Raw genomic sequence first — 27,814 nt, 5'->3', positions numbered from 1 at the left:
AGATAAGGAGTTAAGAAGGTAGATGAGCTTACTGCAAAAGAATTCCCAGGAAATCGGCACGATGTACAAAATGTGCCATCAATTTGAAAACATTCTAACTTCCCAGCCACTAAACTTGTAAGTTCAACCCAAAGTTCAGTGCGGAAAAAGAAATCTGGTTGGAGAACAATTTCCCCAAAGGCAGGGACCACCCCCAGGAGCCCTCCTTGGAAACTTGCTTGTTCTCCCCTTCCCTGAGCCAGAGCCCCTCATGCTGTGTGCAACCCAGAGGGAGCATGGGCGCTGCGGCGAGCTGGACAGGCAAGAGGACGCTGGCTCCCTACCCTTTCACATAAATGTCGCTCATCTTCTCCCCTGTGAGGCTCAGGTCATCCAGGATCACATCTCTTGTATTCCAGATAATACAACGCAGGAAAAACCTAGGGAAAGGTATGACTCCAATCCACCTAGATTTCCTACCAGAGGATGGGAAGGCCTTGGCCAAGAAGCCAAGAAGCAGACTAGTCCAAGAGGACTCGATGCCTGCCTGGCTGGACACTGGCCCAGGCCCAAACGAGAACTGTATTCCATGGCCCGAATAGCCTGAAGCCAGGCAGAAAAGAGCAACCGCCTAGTCCCACCCACAGCAGGCTGCAAGGCCCCCACCCCTCAGCCCAGCTCAGAGCCTGTGGCTGCGCAAGTCACCTTCTGGCTCTCCGTGGGGTGATGTTGAAGGGAGGTCCAGGGCGCCCCAGGGCCTTCGGAAACAGGTCGACCCACATCTGCAGCTTCCCCTGTGGAGACAGGGCCCGTTCTCTCCCCACACTTCTCATTTAGCCAACTGTTACCAAGCACCTGCTCTGGGCCAGACGCTGGGGACACAGAACAGAGAAACCCAGGCCCTTCCAGAGAAAACCTCACTGCCCTAAACGGGACTACAGGGTCAACTGCAGAGGTGACCACTGCCCCACAGGCCTCTGACTTGGGCCTGTGCCTGGGGGTCAAGGGTCAGGACAGGCTTCTCAGAGATGGTGGTGGCTGAGCTGAGTCTTGGCAGCCAGGGGAATGGCATGTGCAGAGTCGTGGCATGTCAGAGAGCACCGTTCAGTTATGGAGGGCTCAGAAGGCTTCCATGGCAGGACACTGCTCTCCCTGCCCACGCCTCATCCTCCTCCCTCTCTGCAAGTGAGGTGTGAATTTGTCTCATCTTAGAGCAGAAGGAGCAGGGATTGAAGTAACTCGATTAAGTCACTTCTGCAGGGTCACAGAACTAGAAGATGAAAGAGCCAAAGTTTCCACACCCGTTGCGCCACTTTGGGGAGGCCGTTAGGCAAACACCTAGGTGGAGAGAGAGCTCAGTTCCAAACAACAGAGGTATGACCTCTGGCATTCACAAAGGCAACCTCGTGGTTCACTTTGGCCTTTCTCTTTGCCTATGACCTTGTCTCCCCTTCTCCTCTTCCAAAACCCAGCTCTGAGCTCACCTCTTCCGGGAAGCCCTCCCTGTCACCATCCCAAGGCTGCTGTCTCTGTGGTCCTCGCCCTTCAGCGTGGGAGGATTCCCCTCCCACTGAGGACTGTTCTCTGTGGGTGGCTTTGTCATTTGGTCATAGGATGCCAGGGCCACCCTGGCTGCATACCCCCACAGCAGCCCAGCACAGGGCCAGGCATCTGAGACTGAGTCACTGACAGAGAGTGGTTGGATGGGGGCATCCTGAAGTCAGGCTGAAACAGAGGCTTCAGGATGACAAGGAGAGGTCAGAGGCCAGGCCTACAGGGGTGAAGGGGGAAGCTCAGACTCGTTTCACAGGCCCTGAGGGATGGAGGCAGCCAGGGGAAGCCAGACCCTAAAGATCCCCTCCAAGGCCAACCACGGCCGCACTCCGACTGTGAAGAAATGGGTCAAGGAGGGGTTGACCAAATCTCAAGGGACCCACTGGCTTCTCTGGGATATCCACGTTGTCCCTGGGGTTGGGGCTATCTGGAGTTCAAGGACTCTGGGGCCCAAGGGTCAAAGTCCTACCTGCTCGATGTCTGGCTGCAGGGGGCTGTAGAGGGGCCGTGACTCCACGTGCTCTGGGACCAGGCCCTGCTGCTGAAGCACGTGCAGAGCCAGACGCTCCTCCACGGGGCCCAGGTGTGGGTTTGGGATCCTGCCAGCCTCTGCCCCAGAGAGAAGACAAAAAAAAGATTGCAGGAGCTGGGGAAGTGAGAGATGATGGGGCTGCCTAGTGAGCAGGCTGAGCAGGGCTGCCTGAGAGTAATAAGAAGCCCCTAACCCCCGCAGCCTCACCCCCAGCCCAGATGCACTTGTTCTGGTCCTCATGTCTCACTTTCCATAGGGGAAATCTTGCTGTCCACGAGCTCCAGGCTTAAAATCCAGATTCCCCATTGCCATCATTTCTACCAAGCCTGTTCTATAAAGTTTTTCTTCCTATTTTCCACCATACGAATCCTCCTGTCTCCAAAGCCCACTTCTTCCAGGAAGCCCTCCCTGACTGCTCCCAACTCTAAGCCTCAGCAACCTTCGCCCCTAGATCTGGCATCTTGGTGCTGTTAGTTTTATGCTCTCACTCACGTAAGTTGTTCTATTAGCAGCAGTAGCTAAAATAATAGCAATGACAGCAAACACTTCTAGAGCAGGAACCACGTGCCAGGCACTATTCTTCAAACTATTAACAAATTTATTCTTCACAAGGATCCTAGAAGCTGAGTGCTGTTATTATCCCCATTTTATAGATGAGAAATTTGAGGCACAGAGAAGCCACACGACTAGCAGCAGGGCAGCTGAGATCACAGGCTCATTTAGGAAAGGTGCGTGACTAGGCATGAACACCGCTTCCTGCCCCCACGTGTTTCCCAGGTACATCTCCTCCCTGCTAGGGGATGGGTCAAAAACTGGTGCTACGGGTGGGGAGAAGACATGCGGTATTCCTGACCCTGAGAAGCCTGGCCAAGCATCCAGCAACGTGAACTTGGAGCCCACTATGTCAAAGGCCTTGGCTTGGGGAGCTGATGGTGGGCACACGCATCTATACATGTACCCAGGCGTGCCCATGCACACCCATATGCACACACACACGTGTTCACCCATCAGACCTGCCCTGCCCATTTCAGTAGGGGCCTCAAAGAAAGAGGCCTGCGCCTCAGAAGGCACACAGGGCCAGGAACCTGGCTGTGCTCCTAGCTGGTTGGATGACATTGGACAGGTCGTTCACCACTCTTGGTCTTACCAGCCTCATCTGTAAAAGCAGGCAGATGTTGGACTTCACCATCTCCAGCTTTCTGGCTTTTGTTTCCTATGACTTTATGACCATGAGCCATGGCCCTGTGCTAAAGTTGCTCACAGACTAGTAGAAGGAAATGAGGCTCCTCTGAAAACAGATGCACATTCTATGGGAAAAGGGAATGAAGGGGGGCGGGGCAGGGGCGTGCCTTATGGCCGAGCCTGGCTCCGCCATGACCTGGGAGAGTCAGGAAAACAGAATGAGAAGGAGAAGGGGGTGGGGGATGGGGGCATCAAAGCCATCCTTTCCCTTTTATAACCTTGGCACCAGCTCTGACATCAAACATCTCTGAAGCAACCAGGAGGTGAGGGGCCAGCTGGGCCTGTAAACACCTCTGGGGAGTCTGAGCTGCTCTTGAGTGGGTGATGCAGGCCTGCGGGCATCTCAGACACACGGAGAGCACGTGGCGGGATTCTCAGCCAGCAGTGCTGGGCAGGACCCAGGGCAGGGTGGCGGCACTAGCAGGCCTGCCTGCCTTGGGATCCTTTCGCTGCATGGGCTGTGAGTGGGGAGCCTGGAAGGTACCATCAGGGTCAAGCTGCCAGGCTGGTGCAATTCAAGTAGAAAACCGTTTCTGAGAAGTGGACTGTGCCCTAGACTCCAACCAGAGTCAGACCAGCCAATGCCAGAAAGACTGAGCCTAACTCTGACCCTGACACTGGCTTCAGACTCACCTCTGAGCTTGCCCTCAGATGGGCCCCAACCGGGCCTTGGACTGCACTCTGACCCTGACCGTGCCCTGACCTCTACTTTTCACAGCGGCATCACAGGTCAGTACTGGTGCTCAAAGTACCAAGTGCAAGTGGAGCCCATCTGTGCTGCCCTGGCGAGACCCATGCCCATAGTCTGCTGATATGGGTTATGTCCGCTTGGGTCCTTTATGGTAGCAGAGGGTCTGATGAGAGAGGAAGGGATACAGCGAGAACCCACCATGGTTTGGGGTCATGTGGCAGCTCACCTATTTCTTCAATGGAGTATTCTTTATCTTGAAACATCACACGGTCTGTCCGGTACACAGGCGCCTTGACTCTGCGCTGCTGGCAGAAGAGGTGGAGGAGCTGGGAGGGGCGGAGCTGGTCCCGCCACTGGTTCGGTCCAGAGCTGAGGACCAAGCACAAGACTTAGATGAGATGCTTCAAGGACACTCATGAGGGCAGAGGGGCATGCAGGGACCAGTGTACCCCCATGCACAGCATTGCCCAGCCCTTGCTTTTACAGTGGGTGTCCCATCTGATCGCTCACCATGATGGGGTATCCCATTTTACAGATGGAGAAATGGAGACTCAGAGAGAAAAGGACTCGTTTAAGTATGGAATTGCAACTTAAATATTTTCAATTTCCAGAGTTAGAGGATCAGACCCAGACAAGACTCGAGATGGTGGGAAGAGAGGTGCTGTCCTCACATGCGTTCCCCTGACATAAAACATCACAAAATTCCCCTTTGGGCCCAGCTGCAGCACACGTGTCCTCCCATCTGTCTCCTCTGCTTCTTTCCTGCCTTCCTTCCCTCTCTTCCTTTCCAGGTGCCTAGCCCTCTCTAGGCCTTCTGTGTGCATTACAGATGACTGGATTATAACAATGTGATGAGCCAGGTTCTTGGTTCAAATCCTAATTCCACCACTTAGAAGCAATAACATCTCTGGGCCTCAGTTTCTTCATCTGTGGAGTGGGGATGGGACTCCTATTGGACTCAGTGAGAGGATGCCTAGGAAGTGCTGAGCCCAGGGCTGGCACACAGTAAGTGCTCAGTAGACAGGGGTGCTGTGTTGTCAGAGAAGCAGCCAGCCCCCATCCACGTACACACAGTAGGTCTGCGGGAGTCCACAGCGAGCCGCAAACTTGGACAGCAGCCTGTTCTCCAGGTCGATGACCGTCTCACCAATCTTTTCATCCTTGGAGAGGAGGTCATAGTCGTAGAGAGTGACCTTCAGGTCCTTCTCCAGAGGCAGAGTGCAGGTCAGCTCAAACATCCTGCAGGAGAGGCAGATTCCCAATGTCACCCAACATGGGGCACCCAAGGGAGAGGCAGGGCAGGTCAAGCGCTTGGAACTACCCCAGGGAGCCTTCCTTCCTTGGGCCCCCTATAGCTCTTACAGGCACAACTACCCACAGCACTGCTGTACTGGGCCTGTCTGAGTGTGTGTGTAGGGAGAGGGGGGACAGGACTTTCCCAAATAAACTGTGCTGGGCATAAGGCAGGTGCCTGCCTGATGGAACACAGACCAAAATAATGAATTGGAAATGCACATTAAAACTGAAGCTTTGACCATGACACCAGGAAACAACAGATGCAAGAGATGTGAAACTCCAGAGCCAGGGGCCAGAGCTTTGGAATTTGCCGATGACACAGCCTGGGGCCTGCTTTTTGGACTCTTCACACCCGCTTCTGGGATGGGATGAGGGAGAATTGGTGAAAAGATTTCTTTGGCGAGAGCTCTTGCTGTATCTGAGACCCCCATCTACCATGGGCATCAAAGGCAGAGGCATTCTCCCTTCTCCCCCTAAAATGAACTCCCTGCAGGTTGGAGACACAAGCCTGGCACCTGGTGCATGCTCAGGGAAACGTAAGCAACTTGTGGCACGGAGAAGGAGGGCAAGGGCCGCATTTGGAGGAGGTGCACTCTGGTCCATGCCTGGGCAAGGAACGCAAGGATTTCCTGGGAGGAGAAGAGGCCACTATGAGGCCAGACTGGAACTTCTCTGAATCCTGCCCTGTGGACCCCCAAAGGGTTGGAGCAGCAAGAGATTGTGGAGTAGAGCATCTGAGAACCAGAGGCCGGGGACAGCAGCTAAAGGGACGCAGCATCTGCCATGTCTAGAAAGTGCAGTGGGAGGGCTCACGGGGGGCTCTCTGGGGAACCTCTGGAAAGCACGCACAGGAAAGTAAGTCGGCTTTCAACATCTGTGGTTCAGAGAGTATCCGGAAGACAGCAGTGGTGGGCACATGAGAAGGGCCCTCTCCCTAGCCCAGACACTGCAGGAGTCAGAACCACAGAGGCCAGCCAGAGCAGGAAGGGAGGACGGGATTATCATCCGCCACCTGCCTGCCTGCAGTGCTGCACGTGCCGCGTGCGCACGTGCACGTATGCGCATCACGCACGTAATGGACCGTGGACGCGGTTTACCTGGAGTCACGTGCGTAATGCTGTCACCTCCTGAATGTCTGCAATACCGCAATATCACATGCCGTTCCGCCGGTTACTGCCTTGCAATGCGCCTGCATGCACTGGGTCTGCATGTCGCATAAATGCGTACGCATGGACGCCCGCATGCCACCTGCCTGAATGCGATGCCTTCTGCGGCGCACATATGCCTGAATCTTTGCATCACCGCCTGCGCGTTAATGCATTATCACGATACCTACATATGGGACACATGGACACAGAGACACATACACATACACACAATGCAATACCACGCCCTGAACCTACAGACCTACCTGAACACCTTACACATGCACATATATACACATGCACATATACCCGCATACCGCGGGACACAGACACACCTGCAGCGCATGCACATATGCCACACATACACACATCCATGCCACACATGCACCACGCTTTTTACACACACATGCCACCTGGCTGCACCCAAAGTGGGGACACACTCCTGGAGCCATCAGGGAACTCGGGATTCCATAGAAACGGGCAGTGGGTAATGGCCTGAGACTGTGGGTTCGTGAGTTAAAGTGGCTGGGCTGTGTGAGCAGAAAAGTCACCTGCCTGTCAGTTTCCACAGGGGAAAGGAGAAGGTAACGCCATGGAATCCATGCTGACAAAAACCAAGTTGTGCTTTGATTCCACCTCGTGCGTTGTGTTTGTCTGACACATGGGTTATAGAATGGAAGGGTTTCCGTTGTGATCTGAAGGAGGCTTGAAGCATCAGGCAGACCAGCTTGCCCAGGATTGGTGGGAGATGGGAAAACAGGCATGGGAGGGGTGTGTTCCTGCACTGGCTCCCCTATCTCCCCTGAACCCTGACATGCCCCTACCCACTGTGGAACAGGCCCTGCCCACTGCCCCATGAGCATTAGCCTGAGGCCTGGCGCCAACCCCTGGAGCTTGTCAGCTCCTGGAACTCATACGGAGTTCCTCTCTCCCACCTACCACTTCCCTCCAATCCCCGCTTGGTGGAGGCTCATCACTGGCCAGGGCTGGTTCACCTTCAAAAGCTGCATTTCCCCAAGGAGACTGGGTCCTCACTGCAGGGTGTGTGACCACAACTAACTCAACAGACCCCAGTTTATAAGTACCATATGTGACTTGATAACATCAGAACAGTAGGTGTCTTCTCCTGCAGGTGCAAGAGAAATAGCTGCCACCCTCCCTCTGCATCCTCCCCTCTCTGGCCTAAACAAGCTCACATCCAAATAGCAATTCAGGATGCCTAGGAAATACTCCCATGCAATAGGCATTCATTTTTCCTTTCCTTATTCTTAGATTTCAGGAATCATTTGACTATCTTGGGTCTACATTCTTCCCTAGCTCTTGCTACAGACATATGTGGGACACTTACAGAGAATTAATTACTAAATGCAATGTTGTATAACAGATGGGTCCTGAGACATTAGTAAAAGGGTATTAGTAGGAAAACTGACTAAATCTTTTGAAAAAGTCTAGAGTTTGGTTAATCGTAATGCACCAATGATGATTTCTTCATTTTGACAAATGTCCCATGGTTAGGTAAGATGTTACCAGTGGGGGAAATTGAGTAAGGGGTATGTGGAAATTATGCACTATTTCTGTAACTGTTTAGTAAATCTAAAATTATTCCAAAGCATAAGTTTATCTTTAAAAAAAAAAAAAAGAATTAGCAAATGCATCTTCTGAGTTTACATACAGATTTCTACTTTTTTTTTTGAGACAGGGTTTTGCTCTGTCACCCAGGCTGGAGTGCAGTAGTTTGATCACAGATCACTATAAGCTCAAACTCATAGGCTCAAGGGATCCTCCCACCTCAGCCTCCCAAGTATCTGGAACCACAGGCATGCACTACCATGCCTGGCTAAGTTTTTTATTTTTTGTAGAGATGGGGTCTTGCTATGTTGTCCAGACTGGTCTCAAACTCCTGAGCTCAAGCCATGTAGATTTCTGATCTTAGAGGTAATTGTTTAGTGTTTAACTAGGAGCTTCTGCTGGGATCAAGTCTTTGGCAGCTGAAGAAGGGCTAGCTGACGCTATGCCCCCACAGACATGAAAGATTTAAGGAATACAGTTTTGCCCCAGGAGATAGGGACTTCACAGTGCCAGTCATATCTCCCCTACTAGACTGTGGGTTATTTTGTCTTGCTCCTCCACCCCAAGACCCAAGATGCCCCAATTTACTTTCCAAACACAGGCTCCAACGTGCAGGGGATGTAGTTATCCTGGTCACTCACTGATTTCTTCCCTATGGAGATCTTGATGTAAGGATCACACTGGAGGAGGAGACAAAACACTTCTGTGAAATCATTTCCCCAACCTGTCTTTAGGGCTTCGTGAGTGCCTTGCCTCTGGATGGGATGAGGGAGCAGCCATCAGGAAGTTGAGATGTGGGCTGTGTCCTGCCAGGACAGGGCCCCCTCCCACATACCACACCACTCCACTTGGCCCCTGATATGGGCTTCTGGCCTTGGCTCCAGCCGTGGGAATGGGGCACCTGAGTCCTTCACACTCCCAATCTACTGCTCCATTGGGAGAGGCCGGGCCCTTATCAGAAACACAACAGTCTGCATGCATTACACACACGACAAGAGAGCTCTCTGTGACCTCTGTTTAAGTATGTGGAAAGGGAGAGGGGCGGTTAGCCTATGTCAGCCTAGGCTAGCCCAGGGAGGTCTCCCCCCATGCTTCTTGGAAGCAGCAGCACCCCTCAGCCAGTGGCCCAGCAGTTGGGGCTGCAGATTACCCAGGGTTAGTCTGGCATCAAGAAGGCTTCAAGCATATAAACCAACCCGCCAGCCATGACCACACATTGGAGGCCATCAGTGGTGCCTACGCTGAGAACTGCTCCATTCTGCCCCTTGAAAGGTGGGGCTACAGGGTGGGAAAACAGGCCTCTACCCGCCACCTGAAGGACACAGGCTAGGCCTAAACCTGCCTCAGGAGACAAGAGGGGACCCTAGCCTCATGCCTCTAAAGGCAAATCAGGCCCCACCCCTGCCTCTCTTCTTTCCTCTTTCTTTCTCTTCCCAACATTACTCTGCCTCCCACCCCTGCCATCTCCCCATAACTCCAGACTCCTTTCCTCCTTCAAATATCCCCTCTCCATCTCAAGCAATGACTAGGGGCAGACAGCTCAGGCACTTACCTTGGGCACAAAATGTAAGGAGGTGCCAAAATAGTTATCAAGATAAACAATATTTTAATGAAATATTTTAAAAATTAAAATCAATGTCAATAGTCTGTGATGAACAAAATATCAAAAATTTAAATAAAGACAGGGTGAGTGTTACCAGCATTCCCTTTTGCCTGGGGCTCCGCCATGACTAGGCAGAGCAGTCACTAAGCCTGTTCCTCTCCCCTATCACTCCTCTCCATTCACCATTGAAAGTCTCAACCTATACCTTCAGTCTTACTTATCTTTATGCTTTATTCTTGTTCTAGACACACATTAAGCAATTTTCTTTCAAATCTTTGTCTATGCTTTTGGCCCCTCTTAAAACACTATTTTCTTCTCCCTCCCAGCCTATCAAAATCTCATCTATCCTAAGAGTCCTATTCCTTCCAGGAAGCCTTCCCCATTTTCCCAAAGTTCTGTACTGACATTGGCCTTCCCTGACCTTCTAGAGCACTTGGTCCTTAACACAACTCCATCCAGGCACCTCTCGGTTTTGTGTGTTTGTCTGTTTCCCAACCTACTATGGACTTCCTGAGGCAGAGTTTGTGTCCAGGTTCTACAGGCCACTTGTACCTGAGCCTGCTACTCTGGGGGAAGTGAGGGCTCTAGGAGAGTTACCTTCCCATTGGGGTCCTTGGGCTGCAGGCCAAATGCTCGGACAATGTAGATACGGACCAAGCACTCCTGGGGTCCCTGCGCAGCCAGCTGGTGGAACTGTCTTGGGGGCATGGGGATGGCTGGGTCTTCTGGGAGGGGATAAATTTTGAAGAGGCCCTGAAAAGAAGAAAGGGGGAATTTTCATTTTTATCATCATCGTTGATATGGTTCGGCTGTGTCCCCACCCAAATCTCAACTTGAATTGTATATCCCAGAATTCCCACATGTTGTGGGAGGGACCCAGAAGGAGGTAATTGAATCATGGGGCCAGTCTTTCCCATGCTATTCTTGTGATAGTGAATAAGTCTCATGGGATCTGATGGGTTTATCAGGTGTTTCCGCTTTTGCTTCCTCCTCATTTTCTCTTGCCACCACCATGTAAGAACTGCCTTTCACCTCTTGCCATGATTCTGAGGCCTTGCCAGCCATGTGGAACTTTAATTAACTGTAAGTTCAATTAAACCTCTTTTTCTTCCCAGTCTTGGGTATGTCTTCAACAGCAGTGTGAAAACAGACTAATATAGTAAATTGGTACCAGGAGTGGGGTGTTGCTGAAAAGATACCCAAAAATGTGGAAGCGACTTTGGAACTGGCTAACAGGCAGAGGCTGGAACAGTTTAGAGGGCTCAGAAGAAGATGCAAAATGTAGGAAACTATGTAACTTCCTAGAGACTTGTTGAATGGCTTTGCCCAAAATGCTGCTAGCAATATGGACAATAAAATCCAGGCTGAGGTGGTCTCAGATAGGGATGGGGAACTTGTTGGGAGCTGGAGCAAAAGTGACTCTTGTTATGTTTTAGCAAAGAGACTGGTGGCATTTTGCCCCTGCCCTAGAAATTTGTGGAACTTTGAACTGGGGAGAGATGATTTAGGGTATCTGGCAGAAGAAATTTCTAAGCAGCAAAGCATTCAAAAGTTGACTTAGGTGCTGTTAAAAGTATTCTGTTTTAAAAGGAAAACAGAGCATAAAAGTTCAGAAAATTTGCAGCCTGATGATGTACCAGAAAAGAAAAACCCATTTTCTTAAGAAGAAATTCAAGCCAGTTGCAGAAATTTGCACAAGTAGCAAGGAGCCTAATGTTAATCCTCAAGACCATGGGGAAAATGTCTCCAGGCCACGTCAGAGATCTTCACAGCAGCCCCTCCCATCACAGGCCCAGAGGCCCAGGAGGAAAAAGTGGTTTTGTGGGCCAGGCCCAGGGTCCCCATGCTATGTGCAGCCTAGGGACTTGGTGCCCTGTGTCCCAGCTGCTGAAAGGGGCCAATGTACAGCTTGGGCTGTGCCTTCAGAGGGTGGAATCCCCAAGCCTTGGCAGCTTCCACATGGTATTGAGCCTGTGAGTGCATGAAAGTCAAGAGTTGAGGTTTGGGAACCTCCGCCCAGATTTCAGAAGATGTATGGAAACACCTGGATGCCCAGGCAAAAGTTTGCTGCAGGGGTGGGGCCCTTATGGAGAACCTCTGCTAGCACAATGCAGAAGGGAAATGTGGGGGCTCTGATGCCCCGTATCTGGGGCACTGCCTAATAGAGCTGTGAGAAGAGGGCCACCTTCCTCCAGACCCTAGAATGGTACATCCACCAACAGCTTGTACCGTGAACCTGGAAAAGCCTCAGACACTCAACACCAGCCCATGAAAGTAGCCAGAAGGGAGGCTGTACCCTGCAAAGCCACGGGGGCAGAGCTGCCCAAGACCATGGGAACTTACCTTTTGCATCAGCATGACCTAGATGTGAGACCTGGAGTCAAAGGAGATCATTTTGGAGCTTTAAAATTTGACTGTCCCGCTGGATTTTGGACTTGCATGGACCCTATAACCTTTTGGTTTGGGCCAATTTCTCCCATTTGGAATGGCTGTATTTACCCAATACCTTCACCCCCACTGTATCTATGAAGTAACTAGCTTACTTTTGATATTACAGGCTCATAGGTGGAAGGGACTTGCCTTGTCTCAGATGAGACTTTGGACTGTGGACTTTTGGGTTAATGCTGAAATGAGTTAACTTTAGGGGACTCTTAGGAAGGCATAATTGGTTTTAAAATGTGAGAACATGAGATTTGGAGGGACCAGGGGTAGAATGATATGGTTTGGCTGCGTCCCCACCCAAACCTCAACTTGAATTGTATCTCCCAGATCCCACGTGTTGTGGGAGGGATCCAGAAGGAGGTAATTGAATCATGGGGGCCAGTCTTTCCCATGCCATTCTCATGATGGTGAATACGTCTCACAAGATCTGATGGGTTTATCAGGGGATTCTGCTTTTGCTTCTTCCTCATTTTCTCTTGCTGCCGCCATATAGGAACTGCCTTGCACCTCCCGCCATGATTCTGAGGCCTTGCCAGCCATGTGGAACTCTAAGTTCAATTAAACCTCTTTTTCTTCCCAGTCTTGGGTATGTCTTTATCAGCAGCATGAAAACAGACTAAAAACAAATACAATTGTCACCGACACAATCACCATCATGACCACCACTCTCATCTCTACCAGAGTCACCACCACTGAGGTCACCAAGCCCAACACCATCCCATCACCACAGTCAGATTCTGCATCAACGGCACCACCATCACCACCTCCATTACCCACGTGGTCACCATTATCAGCACCAGGGTCATCACTGCAGGTATGACCCCTCCCCTTCACTTATTGCTCCAACACCATAGTCTTAGGCCCACCTGGGTTAGGGACATGTCCTTGAGGATTTACCTTAAATTCGCCAATGACAGATGGATCTTCTGTCTCCTCCTGCGTCTTGCCCCGGTACAACTTGAAGGTGTTACAAAAGTCAGACAGGCCCTCAAAGGCCTCCACATTCTCCAGCTGTGTGTCATAGACCTGTCATGCATGGGGATTAGAAGAGTGGAAAAGAGACAGAAAGAAAGTAGAACAGCAAAGGAAGAGGAAACAAGAGAAGGAGGGGAAACATGACAGTATGAGAGTGAACAAAGAGAGAGAAGGAAGAGAGAAGAAGAAAAGAAGGGAAAGTGACCAAAAACAAAATAAAGGAATGAAGGCAAGGAAGAGGGCAGGGTTGGAGAGGTGGAGAGGTCACAGAGGGAGCCAGGAAGGAACAGAGGAGGAGACGGACAGAAAATTCCAGGGAAAGGGAGCAAAAGGGAAGATATTTGTTCAGCTCCATTAGGGAATAGGGTTTTCTGGTTAATCAAATATTCTAAGAACTTGAGAGTCATCAGAGACATGGGCAGTACATTTTTTAAAAGAACAAGATTATGAATGAGCAAAGAGTGGACTGACGTTTTATTTGAAGACTGTGACAGATGTCTGGAAAATTAATAGGTCAGCATTTCAAGCAAAAATGTTCACATACAGGATATCCAATGACAACGGTATCAAATATCAATCCAAGGGTATCTTTGGAGCATCACTTTAAACTTGTTAGCTCAAATGATTTACTTGACTCTTCTCAAACAGCCAATGATTATTATTTGTTCAATCAATGTTTTAGAATTGCTTAGGATTTAATAAAGAAGCAAGCTGTTTTTTATTATGCTGATAAAATGTATCTAATAAAGAGTAACGTTAAACAGGTTAATATACATGCTAAATTGGTCATATCTGAAATCATCTTTCTAAATATTATTTCTCATTTAGGCCCAGCTCAAATTCTGTCTCTTCCTTGAAGGTCACGTTCTATCTTTTCTAATAAATATTTAATTATGCAAGTGATATAGGTTCATTATCAACATTTAGAAAAATATAAGCAAATACTTTTAAAAATTAATATTGTCTTAAATTCTGATTCTCAAAAATAACTAGTTATTTGATAAGCATTTGGTATATGTCCTCTTCAATATTTTCTTTATATATATAATTTTTTAACCAAAATTATGGACTCACAAGATACAAACTTGTAACTTGTCTTGTGGATGGGGGGCACAAGTGAGGGGAGAAGTCTCACTCTGTCACCCAGGGTGGAGTGCAGTGGCGCAATCATGGCTCACTGCAGCCTCGACCTCCTGGGCTCAAATGATCCTCCCCTATTAGCCTCCTGTAGCTGGGATTACAGGCATGCCACCACACTGAGTTAATTTTTCTATGTTTTTTTTATTTATTTTATTTTTGTAGAGACGAGTTCTGGCCATGTGGCCCAGGTTGGTCTCAAACTCCTGAACTCAAGCAATCCTCCCACTTCATCCTCCCAAAGTGCTGGGATTACAGGTGTGAGCCACTGTGCCTGGCCTGTAACTTGTTTTTTAACCTATGATGTACCATGAAAATCTTTACAAGGTCAAAATATATACTTCTATAATACTCTTCCTTCCTAATGGCAATATGATACTCAATTTTATAAACATATTACTAGATACAATGAACACTTAGTTTTGCGGTTTTTTAATATTATTATTTTTATTTTCTGCAGAGACAGGGTCTCCCTTTGTTGCCTAGGCTGGTCTCCAACTCCCGGCCTCAAGCAATCCTCCCACCTCGGCCTCCCAAAGTACAGGGATTCCCGGCATGAGCCACCAGACCCAGCCATCAACATTATTTTTTAAAACAACTTATAGGGTAGAGGAGTTTTAAAAACTCCTATCCAAGTGTTTTCTGCACTTGTTTAAATTCATCTTTATTATAAGCTCCTAGAAAAGAATTCCTTGACAAGGAGCATGCACATTTTAAGACCTCTGATGTGCACAAATTGCTCTCTGGAAAAATTGTATGGATTTATATACTCCTAACTACAGTGTTCAAGTGTGCCCACACTCCCAGCCTTTCACCATCAGAGTACACTTTCACCCTTTTTTAACTTTGTTAATTTGATAGATGGAAGATAGTATGCTGACTTTTAAATTGCATTTATTTAATAGAGATAATAATAATAGAGAAACTTGCATGGGTTTATCAGTCATTTGTATTTCTTCTGCTCATCCTTGTCATTTGTACATTTTCCATCTGTTGGTGTTTGTTTTCTGTTCTGTGGTGATTTGAGAGACTTCTTGGTATATAAAGAATATTAAACTTCAGTCTATCAAATATGTGTCCCAGTCTGTCACTTGCCTTTCAGTTACGTTTATGTTATATTTATGATATTTTTATTTATGGTATGTTTATGTTTGTGTTTATGTCATATTTATGGTTATGTTTATCTCATGCTTATATTTATAGTTTTTTAGCCATACCAGAAATTTCTAGATCATCTCATCTAAAGATCTTTTTCTTTATAGTGTCTGCCTCTCAAATTATACTTACCATGTTTCATAGCAAGATTATTCAACACTCAATTCAATTTGGTACCCAGCATGAGGCAAGAATTTAATTTATTTTTTGCTAAATGGTTAGGCAATTATCTAAGCATCATATTTGTTTAAACTTCTCCCTTTCCCATGACTTGTGTCATACGCTAAATGCTCACGCCTCCTTTTGTTTGTTTGTGATCTCTGCTCTATTGATCTGTGCATTTTTTCACCAATACCATGTTTTAATCACTGTGCCTTCATAACCTGTTTCGTTATCTGATTTTCCTCCAGATGAAATTTTAAAACATTAAGTTCCATTCTCAACAAAATGTTTCTTTGGAATTTTTGTTAGGCTTGCATTAAACTGAAAACTAATTTTCAATAGGGGAATTGATATCTTTATAGTATTAACATTTTAATACAGGAACATGATCTGATTCTCAACTTACTTTTTATAGTAAGACTTTTACTATTTATAGGCATCTTCATACAGAGCCTACGTGTTTATTGTTGAGTTTATTCCTCATGAAGCCTGTTCCACTAGATTTTCTAAATAGTTGCTGCCATCCTACTGGGTTCTCCTGATGGTCCTACTAATTTTTCAGTTGGTTCTCTTCAGGTGGTAAGCAAGTCAGTCACACACAGGGATAATTTTGTCTTCTCCTTTCTAAAATGAATGACCCGTTTCTTTTTGTTGACATTGAAATGGTGAGAAGATACGGGCCAATGTGAGTGACAACATGAACGTGATCATGGTGAGTCTTGTCTTGACTTTGTGAAAGGACAGCCCTAGTGTTCACTCAGTACCTTAATGTATATTGAGTCACAGAGCGCTTCAATAATCTACAGTCATTAAGTCATGGACTCTCTCCCCAGACAAATGCACTTAGGAACATTCGTGAGAAATACAAGTTCAATTTCTACAGTAAAAATCCTTCTGACGTCATGAAGTTGGATGTTGGCTGTTGGCTTGAGAGATGTTCTTTTTAACATTAAGGAAACTCTGATTTCCAATATGTTACTTGATCTTATAAATCATCGATAGATATTAAACTTTATTGAATGCTTTTCAGCACCAACTGAAATAATCTTTGCTAATGTTACCTACTGATATGATTAATATTGTTCATGATTTCCTAATGTTGAACTTTTTATATTCCTGGAACGAAGAAAATTCAGTTATCATGACATTATTTTAATATTAGTTAGATTTCATTTGCTATTATTTCTCTAACATTTTTCATATATATTCATGTCATAAATGATACTTATACATATGGCTGGACTTTACCAGATTTTGGTGGCAAGGTAATTCTAGCTCTATAAAAATCGAGGTTTTCTACATTTTAATATTTTCTCTGCTGTGAAATAGTATATATAGCACAGGAATTATTAATCCTTTGAAAATTTAGGAAATTCACTTTATAATTCCCTGGCTCCAGCTATCTCTTTGAAGGTAATTCTTTGATAATTTTCCTGTTTCTTTCATATTTCTTGCTGCTTCTTGAGACAGTTCTGTTTCTCTTTTCCTTCACATTATCTCATTTTAAGGAGATTTTCAAATCTATTAACATAGAAATAAACTTAGAATTTTTCTAAAATTCCTAACTCCCAATTATCTCTGTTGTTATGTCCCTGTTTTCTTTTTTTTTTTTTTTTTTTTTTTTTTACGGAGTCTCGCTTTTTTTCCCCCCGGTTGGGGTTCATTGCCACCATCTCTGCTCCCTGCCAGCCCTGCCCCCTGGGGGTCAGTGGCATTCTGCTGCCTCAGCCTCCCGAGTAGCTGGGACTACAGACGCCCGCCACCACGCCCGGCTAATTTTTTGTATTTTTAGTAGAGATGGGGTTTCACTGTGTTAGCCAGGATGGTCTCGATCTCCTGACCTCGTGATCTCCCCGCCTCGGCCTCCCAAAGTGCTGGGATTACAGGCGTGAGCCACTGCGCCCGGCTGTCCCTGTTTTCATTACGGATTTTGGCTCGGTTTTCTACACTTCTCTAGAGTAGACTAGCTGAAGATTTATCTATTTTAGTTGATTCATTCCAATCAAAGTGCCAATTATTTGATTTTTTTTCAATTCAATTCTACAATTTTCTCTTTTCTAATTTTTTCTGCTTTTCCTTTTTCTCTTTTGTCCTGCTGTTTTAAGGGCTTTTCATTATCATTATTCTAACTTCTTGAATTGAAGCTTTATTTACTCCCTTTTTCCAGATAATGAAAATATTTACTCATATGAAATTGCCTCTGCTCACTAATGTCTTGGCATTGCCTCATTTGTTTTGATACATTTTCATTTTCATTTTCCTGGCATTCTGTAATTACAGTTTTATCTTTATTATTTGATCCCAGAGTTAGACACTTAGTTTTCTTTTTTTGTAATTAACATAATTTCTTAAGGCCACATATTTCCTCCGAATGCTGCTCTGACTATAACCACTAAGTTCTAATATGTAGTGTTTTATCACTGTTTCCTAGATGTTCCCTGTGATTTCTGTCAATATTTTCTCCTTCACCCAAGAATTGTTAAAACAGAGGGTTTTTTATTCTTTAATTTTCCAGGTAGAAGAGGCCTTTTGGGCTTTTGATCTTGTTACAAATTTCAAATTTTATTGCACTACAATCAGAAAATAAGCTGTCTTGTGGTGCTTTCTGTCACTTCTGGCATAAGTTTTCATGGCCTCTTACATGGTCAATTGTAGTAAAAGTGCCACATGTGTAGTCTTTATTTTCAGGCTACTGGGTTAAATCAGGTTACTAATCACACCAAGCCTTCTACATCCTCTTTTTTTGAGATGGGGTCTTGCTCTGTCACCCAGGCTGGAATGCAGTGGCACCATCTTGGCTCACTGCAACCTCCACCTGCTGGGTTCAAGCGATTCTCCTGTCTTAGCCTCCTGAGTAGCTGGGATTTCAGGCACACACCACCACACCTGACTAATTTTTGTATTTTCTGTAGAGACAGAGTTTTGCTATGTTGACCAGGTTGGTCTCGAACTCCTGACCTCAAGTGATCCACCCACTTCGGCCTCCCAAAGTGCTGGGATTACAGGCTTGAGCTACCGCACTTGGCCTCCTCTGACATTTTTGTCTCCTTGATCTGACATGAACTAAGAGAAGGGAATTAAATCTCCCCCTACCAATAGAAACTGTGTTTCTATTGCTTCTCATATCTCCTGTAAGTTGTGTTTTGTAAGTATTGATGTTGTATTATTTATCATATGGATATTCTCATAACTGTCATATCTTGGAATTATACCATTTAGCGTTATAAAGTGTCATCCTTTGTCTCATTTAATTTTAGGAACCTGAATACCCTCTCATCTAATATTAAGATTATGACTTCTGCTGTCATTTCATTTGCATTTGCCTGGCACACATTTTCTTAATCTTATTTTCAAACTTTATCAGTCTTTTCATTTAAGAGTTAGACTTTGCTTTGAGATCTGATTTACATTTTGTAATTAGTAAGTGACTGATGTAACATGTATTGACAAGACAGATATGTTTGGTCTTGGTTTTAATTGTGTAATTATATGGTCATGTAATGTATTTATATCACATTTCCTCATTTCATAGGTTTTTTTTTTTTAAATCTTTGCATGGTCCACTTTCTGTGTGTGGGGAGGAGGGGAGTGGTGCGTGTGTACAGTTCTTCTGATAGCTGGAATGATCTCAGCTTCTGTTCTAGTATTATTATACATTTATATCTTCTGATAATACTTAGCCCTCTCTGTCTTTAGGCATAGTATTTATGGGGTCCCTACTGTCGCAATAATAAAATAATCCAATTTTATCTCCCTCCTTCTCCCTATCACCCAGTTTTAGACAACAATATCTTCCTTAACATTTACCTTTGTACTATTTGCTTTATCTTGCTTCTATGCCAATTATGTGACTTGCCAATTTCAAATAATAGCTGTCCACTGTATTTATTTTATCATATGGCAATCATTGTCCTTACTCTGTATTCCATACTCTTTTGTCCTTCTCCACCTAATTTTTGTCAGTTTTATCATTTCTACATTTTCATATATATGATATTTACATTCTTACCTATTACCTTAACCCTTCCATTTGTTTTCATTTTGGTTCTAAGGTAAAATATGACCATATTCACTCTTTTTTTTCTTTTTTTGGAGACAAGGTCTTGCTCTATTATCCAGGCTAGAGTACAGTGGTGCAATCATAGCTCACTGCAGCCTCGAACTACAACCAGTCCTTCTGTTGTGGTTTCTCCAGATAACTTCCCAGGTTAGTTGAAGTTCACCCCCTAGGAGTTCCTCTAAGACAGGCTCATTGGAACCATATTACCCCAGTTCCTGAATATGTATAAGTGGTTATCTGTAGCCTTTATGCTTGGAGGGGAGCTTGGCTGAACATGTAATCCTCAGGTCACCCTGTCTTTCTTTGATGATCTTATATCAGTATGTTATTGTCTTTGGATATTGAATGCTGTTAGGAGAAAATGGAAGCCACCTTGATTTGGTTCCTATTTTAAATAACTTAATGTTGCTTTTTTCTTTTCAAGGAGTGGGGAGGAGGTATGACTACCCAAAGAATTATTTCTTTAGCTCTAAAGTACAATACTTATATTAGAATATGTCTCAGATTGACCAATTTTTGTCAGTTTTTCCTGACACACCATGAACTTTTTCAATACGTGTATTCATTTATTTCATTTCAGTAAGGTTTTATCAAACCATAAGGGTTTTTGTTTTTTGGGGTTTTTTTTTTTTTTACTATTTTGGTTGTCTTCCTCAGAGACTCCAATTATGCAAATGTTAGGTCTCCTTTCCCTGATGTCTTTATCTGTCATTTTTCTCTTTGTTCCTTTATAACTTTTTCATTTCCGTTTGCTTACTTTTATAGTTTCTGTCCTCTGTGCCCTTGGTTGTGTTTTCCATGTGGCCATTCTGTCCTGGGCTCCTTCCAACTTCACATTTTCATCTCTTTCTTTCCTGAGTCCTGCCAGCTCATAGTTTATCACTCATCTTATCAGTCCTTGACTTCTTTCATTTTTCCTTTGCATTCTGACTGCCCGTTTTGAAAAGGTTCACAGTAAAGCATTTCATATCATCTGCTCCTTCTTTTGATAAGTTTTAATTTTGATTTTCTTTCCTTTTTTGCAGGATTTTTGAATTCAGGCTACACCATTTTTCAAAATTATTTCTCACTAAATGAGTTGAATTTTCCTAGTCCAGCTACTTCCTTTGCTCCCACCACAAAGGCAGACTGCTTCCTGCAAATATGGCTCATTTGGATAATTCTTGTTTGTGTAGCTCCACCTCTGCTTCTCTGAATCAAACTAGGTCTAAAAGGCTTCTGCCATCAGCTTCAACCTGTCTCCAAAGTTTCCATATCCACGGTTGTAAACAAAGGATATAACATTTATATTTCATGGTGAAACCTCACTTTCAGGAACTGTATTTGAAACTATTATGAAAATTTTCAAACACACACAAAAGTAAAGAGAATAGATAATAAACCCCCATGTAACCATTATCTGTCCTAAATCATTATCAACATTCTTCCATTAGAAAGTATATTTTTGCTAGGGCTTTCTGAGATCTGCTACCACTCTGATCTTTCAACATTCTGCATGTATCTTCTCTTCATTTACTGCTGAGTGGCCTCTAACCAATTTCAGTTGTCTTTGAGCAGCCCTTACATATATTTTGAAGTCTGTGGCTTCTATTTGTTTCCAACTTTTCTGAAAATGGATTTTGTGGGTTTGAACGATTTCCAAGAGAAAAGGGGAAAAATGCTGACTTATGCAGCCATGTTCATACTGGAAGTCCCAATAAAATATTTTTTAAATTTCTAAGCGGTTGAATTTTTTGTTTAAACTTTTGTTATTAATTTCTCATTTTATTGCATTATAATCTGTCTTGTAAGATTTCTGCTTTTGGTAACTTACTACAAAACTAACATGTGATCAAATTTTGTAAGTATTCGCTGAGCATCAGGAAAAAATGTATTCTCCATTTTTTATTATTTTTATTCTCTATTTTAAAGCTATAATTTTAACTTCATGTAGCTTAGAAAACACTTACCTTGTTATTCAGATCTTTTATCTTCTTATTTATTTGCTGTCTGCTTGATCAGTTAAGGAAAATGGTGTAATGAAATCCCCACTGCAACTTTAATTTCTGTCATTTTGTGCTTTTATCTGTGAGATATTAGTTTATATACTCTTATCCATTTTTGCTTTAAGTATTTCTAAGCTTTACTATTCTATGCATAAATATTTGAGAGTCTTTTCATTGAAATGTACACCTTTTATTTATATGAAACACTCTATTTTGCTTCCTTTGCTCTTTACTTTAAATTCTGTTTTCCTTTGGTTTACACTTACCTTGTTTGCTAAAATATTGTTTTCCGAAATATTTATTTTTTAGCCATTCTAAGTTATATTGTTTTAGATGTGTCTTTTAAAGACAGTACAATGAATTTTGACTTTTGATATAGCCTAAGAGTCCTTATCACTTAACGGGGGAGTTTAGTCCACCTTTATTAATGAGGAACATGAAGATGTTTTGTTCTTTCTCTACTATGTGTTTTCTGTGATTTCTGTTTTTAATGCTTTCTTGTTGTATCTTTTGTTCCTATATTTTTCTATTTAGATTAGGAGTTGTTTCATCCCCCTATGCTAGTGATTTCTAAAATCTGTTTTCCTGTACCCACTGTGTGCTCCATTCTCTCCATAATGTGGCAGGCTATTTTTCAAAGACCCATGTTGGTGATGGTGGTTTTCTTCCATTTACTTATCCTTAAAGAACCAGTGTTTCTTCCAGGTCTAGTTTTCCCCCAGAAATAGTTTGAATGCATTTTGCTTTGGACAGCCTATTTTCACTTGGATGCTGTCAGAGACCTCCTCCAAGAGGTCAAGCCGGAGGGCTGGGTGCCAATTCAGCATCCGCACCTGAGGGAGCAGTGAGGGGCCAGGGCCATGGGCCATGGGCCACCCTGACAGGAGTCCTCATTCTTGCTTGGGTTGTGTGACTTTTTGGCAAGGCCACAGGACCACATGCCAGACCTAATGTGTCAGACCTTCTTCCTGGTACACAAATAGTTCTGTCTCTTCGCCCAACCTCACACATCCAGCTACCAAGTCGAGAAAGCACTTGCTGCCTGAGGATGGCGGCTGCTGCTGCCTGTGCCTCATCTCTGAGCACCCAGGTCTCCAGGCACAATTCACCAGGCAGGCCCATAGAGCAGAGACAACTTTTGCTGCCTGGTGAAACTGCCCTCCAGAGTGCCTAGCAGAGGCTCTGCACCAAAAGAATCACCTGAAAGCCCAGGCCACCTGCCACCCTACAAGGGTAGCAACTCTCTCTCATCCAGTCCCTTTCAAAGGGCTCTTGGGTCCTTTTCTATGTGTCTAATAGCCTATGCCCACCTCTCATTTTCTCCTCTCCAAGCCTGGGAGGCAATTGCGGGGTACAGTCTCCCCCATTTATAATCAGAAGTAGTGTTGCCAGATTTAGTAAGTGAAAATACACAATTCCCAGTTAAATCTGAATTTGAAATAAATAACTGATACAGAACGGGGTCTGGGAAGTGCTGGGTAGAGGACAACGGGGTCCCTGGCGAGGGCTTCACCCCTGGGCCTATGCCCACAGACCTAGGGAGGACAGGCATTTCTGTTTTCCTGCCCAAATGTTGCCTTTCCCAAGACCATCCTGGCCTGCCACACCCCCATCCTGTGCCTATAAAAACCCCGAGACCCTAGCGGGCAGGAACACAAGTTGCTGGACATCCAGAGGAACACACCAGCGGAGGAACACAGGAGCAATGGGATGTCAAGAAGGACCCACTGGCATGTCAAGAAGGACCCACTGGCGTAGGAGCACACCAACAGGCCCCAGCAGGGCGGCAGGCCATCGACCCGCGGAACAACGCGGAGTCTGGCCCGGGTGGTGGGAGGAGAGTCCAAGCCGCTGAGCAGCACGACTCCAGGGGAAAACCACCTTCCCACTCCATCTCCCTTCTGGCTCCCCAGTCTGCTGAGAGCTACTTCCACCGATAAAACCTTGCACTCAATCTCCAAGCCCACGTGTGATCCAATTCTTTCAGTACACCAAGGCAAGAAACCCCAGGATACAGAAAGCCCTCTGTCCTTGCTATAAGGCAAGGGTCTAATTGAGCTATCTAATTGAGCTAACACAAGCCGCCTACAGATGGCTAAGCTGAAATAGCACTCTGTAACACACGCCCACTGGGGCCTCAGCTGTAAACATTCACCCCTGGACACTGCTGTGGGGTGGGAGCCCCACAACCTGCCCATCTGCATGCTCCCCTAGAGGTTTGAGCAGCAGGGCACCGGAGAAGCCAGCCACACCCCCATTGCACGTCTTGTGAGGGGGATAAGGGAACTTTTCCTGTTTCATAACCAATAATTTTTAAATAAATATGCCCCGTGCAATACTTGAAGCATGTTGATATTTAAAAACTATTCATTGTTAATCTGAAATTCAAATGCGGCTGGGCATCCTGAATTTTGACTGGCAACCCTAGCAGGGAGACCATGCAACTCCTTTAAGGAGCAATTTCTGAGTCACCTCTGATTATCTTCTTTAAAAGTAGTCTACTTTTTCAAAGTATAATTATATTTGTATAATTTCCTCAAAATACCACAATTTGACTGACTCATTTCTGGTTTTTTCCACAGAAACAGGGTTTCCCATATTTTCAGATTTGTAGGTAATTTTCTGACCCAATTGTAGGAGTTAGGGGTCAGGAGTACATTCTCAAACTGATGCTCTTTATTTTAACACAAATTTTCTATTATAGAAAAGTTCAAATAACACTGAAAGACATGGAATAGGACAACAAATCCCTGCCTACCCATCTCCAAGCTTTAACAATTTTCAATGTCATGCAATATTAATAATGTTGACTATTTTGAAAATCAGTCAGGGGGGCCACCCTGTTTTGGGTGGCGGCGGGGGGAGCTGGGGCATGTTAACACAGATCATTTCACCTCTAAACACTTCTGTATTCTTCAGCATTCTCCTGGGAATACTGTCTTGGTTATCCCAGCCCACACTCGCTTCAGGCTGTAAATCAGTGGGTGGTTTTCTCACCCAGCTGGTCTAGTAGCATTCATCACCCTCAGACACTGAATGAGGAGGCAAATGCAAATAGATCTACTGCACGAGCTCTCTTTCTGTTGTGTCTCCCACTGCCCAGCACACACACACACACACACACATACACACACACACAGTGACCATCAGACTGAAGAGAGGCCTTACCTTCAGGGTGTCAAAATCCTTCTCCAAGTAGGAGCCGCACTTTTCCCTCTCCCCTATGGAGGCAAAGAATTTGCTCCACCAATCGATAAACTCTTCCTCCTGAGTGGGTAGAAAGAAAAAGACCATTTCAGAAACAGGACTTGCCAAGGAGCGTCCTTCAGAGTTGAAAACCCGCCATCTGCTGCTGGGCTGCTCTGGACCACAAGGCTTTCCTAGGGGTGATTTGGGGGAGCAGAGAGAGGAAACCTCCGCCTCTCCAGGGGCAAAGACTGCAGACTGAGGAAGAGGTTTCAGCATTTGGTTGGTGTTGAGAAGCGGAGGCTCTAGCCCTAGCTCTGCCCCCCAAGCATGTGTGTTTCTGTCAAACTCCCCAGCCTCCCTTTTCCTTTCTGTGAAGTGGGCATAAGCATCTTTGTAGTTCCTGCATCTCAGGGACCCAACACACTGAGACCAAAATCAGAAGGTACATAGGGTAACTCTTAGGGGAAAATGTCAATAATGTATTATTTATGAATAAGATGCAGGAGACCCAGGAAAATTCAGACCCAAAAGAGTTTTATCTATTCTGTCCACCCGTCTCCCTACCCAGGCAATAAAGGATGCATTGGAAATCAGCACTTAGCCTTCCCAAGGTCAGATCAAGTTCAGATCAAGGCAGAGTCCCTGAAAATCAACTAATACTAAGTACCCTTTATTCCACAGACACGGCTAAATGTGAGGTATCAGGTGAGAAGAAAGGAAGTGTATGACAGCACATTTTCTGTGTGACACCTGCATCCTTCCTCCAGTCACTCCTATTTGCAGGAAAAGGTGGACAGGACTGTTGTGGCAAATCCTGACCTCCCCACCTTTTAACTCCTCCTATACACAGTGTGTCTGCAGGCCCTCTTAGCTCTGGTGTCTAGAATATTCCTTCAGCTGTGTCCTGTCTCAGGGGGCGGGGTGTCCTGTCACCTAGAGGGTCACCAAGCTCCCTGAAAGTGGGATGATCAGTCCACCCCAAAAGCTCACCAAGGTCTCATCACTCAGTCTGCACCCATCTGTACCATTAGAGCTCATCTGGTTTAGTGGGAAGGGCCAAGTACATGGCATCAGGAGCTCATTCTCGAACTCGCTTTCCTCCTCTGTATGAGAAGGTAGGCTAGAAGATCTCCCAGGAGCCTGCTCTGATTCTCCACCAGGAACTGAATATCTATCACAGAGTTTCTGAAAATGCTCACGGCCCCTTCAAACTAAAGCCAAGTGCTCCGAGCTCTGGCTTACTAAGGGTAAACACAAGCTGGAGCCCGGCCAAGGGTTCCTGAACAGGCACCCTGGGGAGAGGGTAGGATGAGGTTCTCGAGTCTCCACCCATCCTGGAAGTGTGGTCCTAACACCCCTTGTGTGGCCGGGTGGTCTCCAGACACACCACACAGGGAATGTATACCAGAGTGAGGCTGAATCTGCAGCCAGCCCCTACCAGACGCACTCACCTGGAGGATCTTCTGCAGCCAGGAGAGAGGAAACAAGGTCAGGTGGGGTAGGGAACAGCATGGCAGAGCTTTCTGACTTATAACCACTCTAGAAAAAGCTACCTTAGAGCAAGGCAGACCCAAGCCTTGATGTTTGAAGTTCCATTTAAAGAAAAAGGTGCTATGGGTGACACACATATACAGATATACATATCAAACTCACAGGATGACCCACACACAGAAGAACAGACTTACACAGTCACGTCCAGGAGAGATGTGTATGCTAAAACACACATACGCCCCCACAGAAACACACAACGGCACATACTGGCACACAAGCAAACATGGACACTTAGGTAGAAATGGTTAGAATGGAATCCAATTTAGCTGTTGAGTGCCCCGGAATCTTTATTTTTCTTTCCCAGCCCAAATACTTAAAGGTTTGAGTTTATAACTCAGGCTCAGAGTCAGGCACAGACAGACAACCAACCAGTGAGTTCTGTACAAAGAAAAGACAGGAACAAGAATTGTGGGGAAGGTATCACACTTCCCTCAATCCTGAATAACCAAGTTAATTTCCAAAGGAGTCACAGACAGATAGTCTGAATAATACCATTAACAGTGACAACTAAATAGACAAACATTATGTACACTAAAAACAGAATATATACCTTCTTTTCCAGCACCTTTGGAGCACTTAGAAAAAAATGAAAAAGCCACAAAGCAAATCTCAGTAAAGTCCCAGAAATAAAAGCACTATCAATCACATTTTCTGACCATACTGCAGTAAAACTACAAAAATGAGAAATTTTAAATAAAATACTAACCTTTTGGAAATTTAAAGGCATATGCTTAAAGCCTGCCTGGTCAAAGAGAAAACCAAAACTAAAATCTCGGATACTCAGGAAATACCAACAATAGGAGATACATGTCCCAAAATGTATGGGTTGTAGCTAAGCCTGTATTCAAAAAAAAAAATGTATCTTAAGTGTTTTCACTTTTATACAAAAAGAATGAAAATAAATTACCTGATAATTCAAGAAATTGGAAAAGGCAGAAAGACCAAAAAAAATTGTAAATAGAAATGAATATATTAGAAAAGAGGATATTACAATTGATAACTAAACCCCAGAGCAAGATTTCAAAAGACCATTAAAATAGATAAACGTTTATCAAATCTAATTTTTATAAGTAGATATACTATTCGGAATGAGAAAAATCAAATAAAAAGATATTATTGGAGACAATGAAAATATTAAGAGGTTTACGAGGCTGAAACCAATGACAAAATCTTAGAAAATGTAGATGAAGTGAATGATTTTCTAGGAAAATAAAAATTACCAAAATTGATTCAAAAGTAGTAGAAAACATGGAGAGATCAATAACCTTAAAAGAAAGTGGAAAAGATCTCAATGAACTACTTCCAAAAAAAGACATGAGGCCAAGATCATTTCTCAGGGGGAAAATTCTACGTTTCAAAGAATAAATCATTCTTTGTTCCACAGCATAGAAAAAGACAAAAGTTTTTATATTCGTTTATGAAGCAAAGCTTGACAAAGCAACACACACACACACACGGATTAATCTCATTCCTGAAGAGAGACATAAAGATCCTAAATAAAACACTAACGAACAGATGGCAGCACTCAATCTGGCGTGGTCAAGCTG

At 44.9% G+C, this 27,814-nt stretch overlaps 1 protein-coding gene across 16 annotated transcripts in view; it reads right to left on the bottom strand.

The window, feature by feature from the left end:
- The window catches only part of DYSF (dysferlin), a 231,439-nt gene that overhangs the window by 17,005 nt on the left and 186,620 nt on the right, over nucleotides 1-27,814 (bottom strand). For all 16 annotated transcript variants that reach the window (XM_021924954.2, XM_021924952.2, XM_021924957.2 and 13 more), the window contains 9 exons: nucleotides 24,696-24,794; nucleotides 12,951-13,079; nucleotides 10,209-10,364; nucleotides 8,597-8,688; nucleotides 5,067-5,237; nucleotides 4,225-4,367; nucleotides 2,003-2,142; nucleotides 685-773; nucleotides 324-419 (listed from right to left, as the gene is read on the bottom strand). In XM_021924954.2, coding sequence (XP_021780646.2) covers nucleotides 324-419; nucleotides 685-773; nucleotides 2,003-2,142; nucleotides 4,225-4,367; nucleotides 5,067-5,237; nucleotides 8,597-8,688; nucleotides 10,209-10,364; nucleotides 12,951-13,079; nucleotides 24,696-24,794 — 1,115 coding nt within the window. The remainder of the gene's footprint in view (nucleotides 1-323; nucleotides 420-684; nucleotides 774-2,002; nucleotides 2,143-4,224; nucleotides 4,368-5,066; nucleotides 5,238-8,596; nucleotides 8,689-10,208; nucleotides 10,365-12,950; nucleotides 13,080-24,695; nucleotides 24,795-27,814) is intronic.

Source organism: Papio anubis, chromosome 14 (genome assembly GCF_008728515.1).
Source record: "Papio anubis isolate 15944 chromosome 14, Panubis1.0, whole genome shotgun sequence".
Classification (NCBI taxonomy): domain Eukaryota; kingdom Metazoa; phylum Chordata; class Mammalia; order Primates; family Cercopithecidae; genus Papio; species Papio anubis.
Note: the sequence above shows the minus strand (reverse complement) of the source record. Positions and strands in the feature narration are given on the sequence as shown.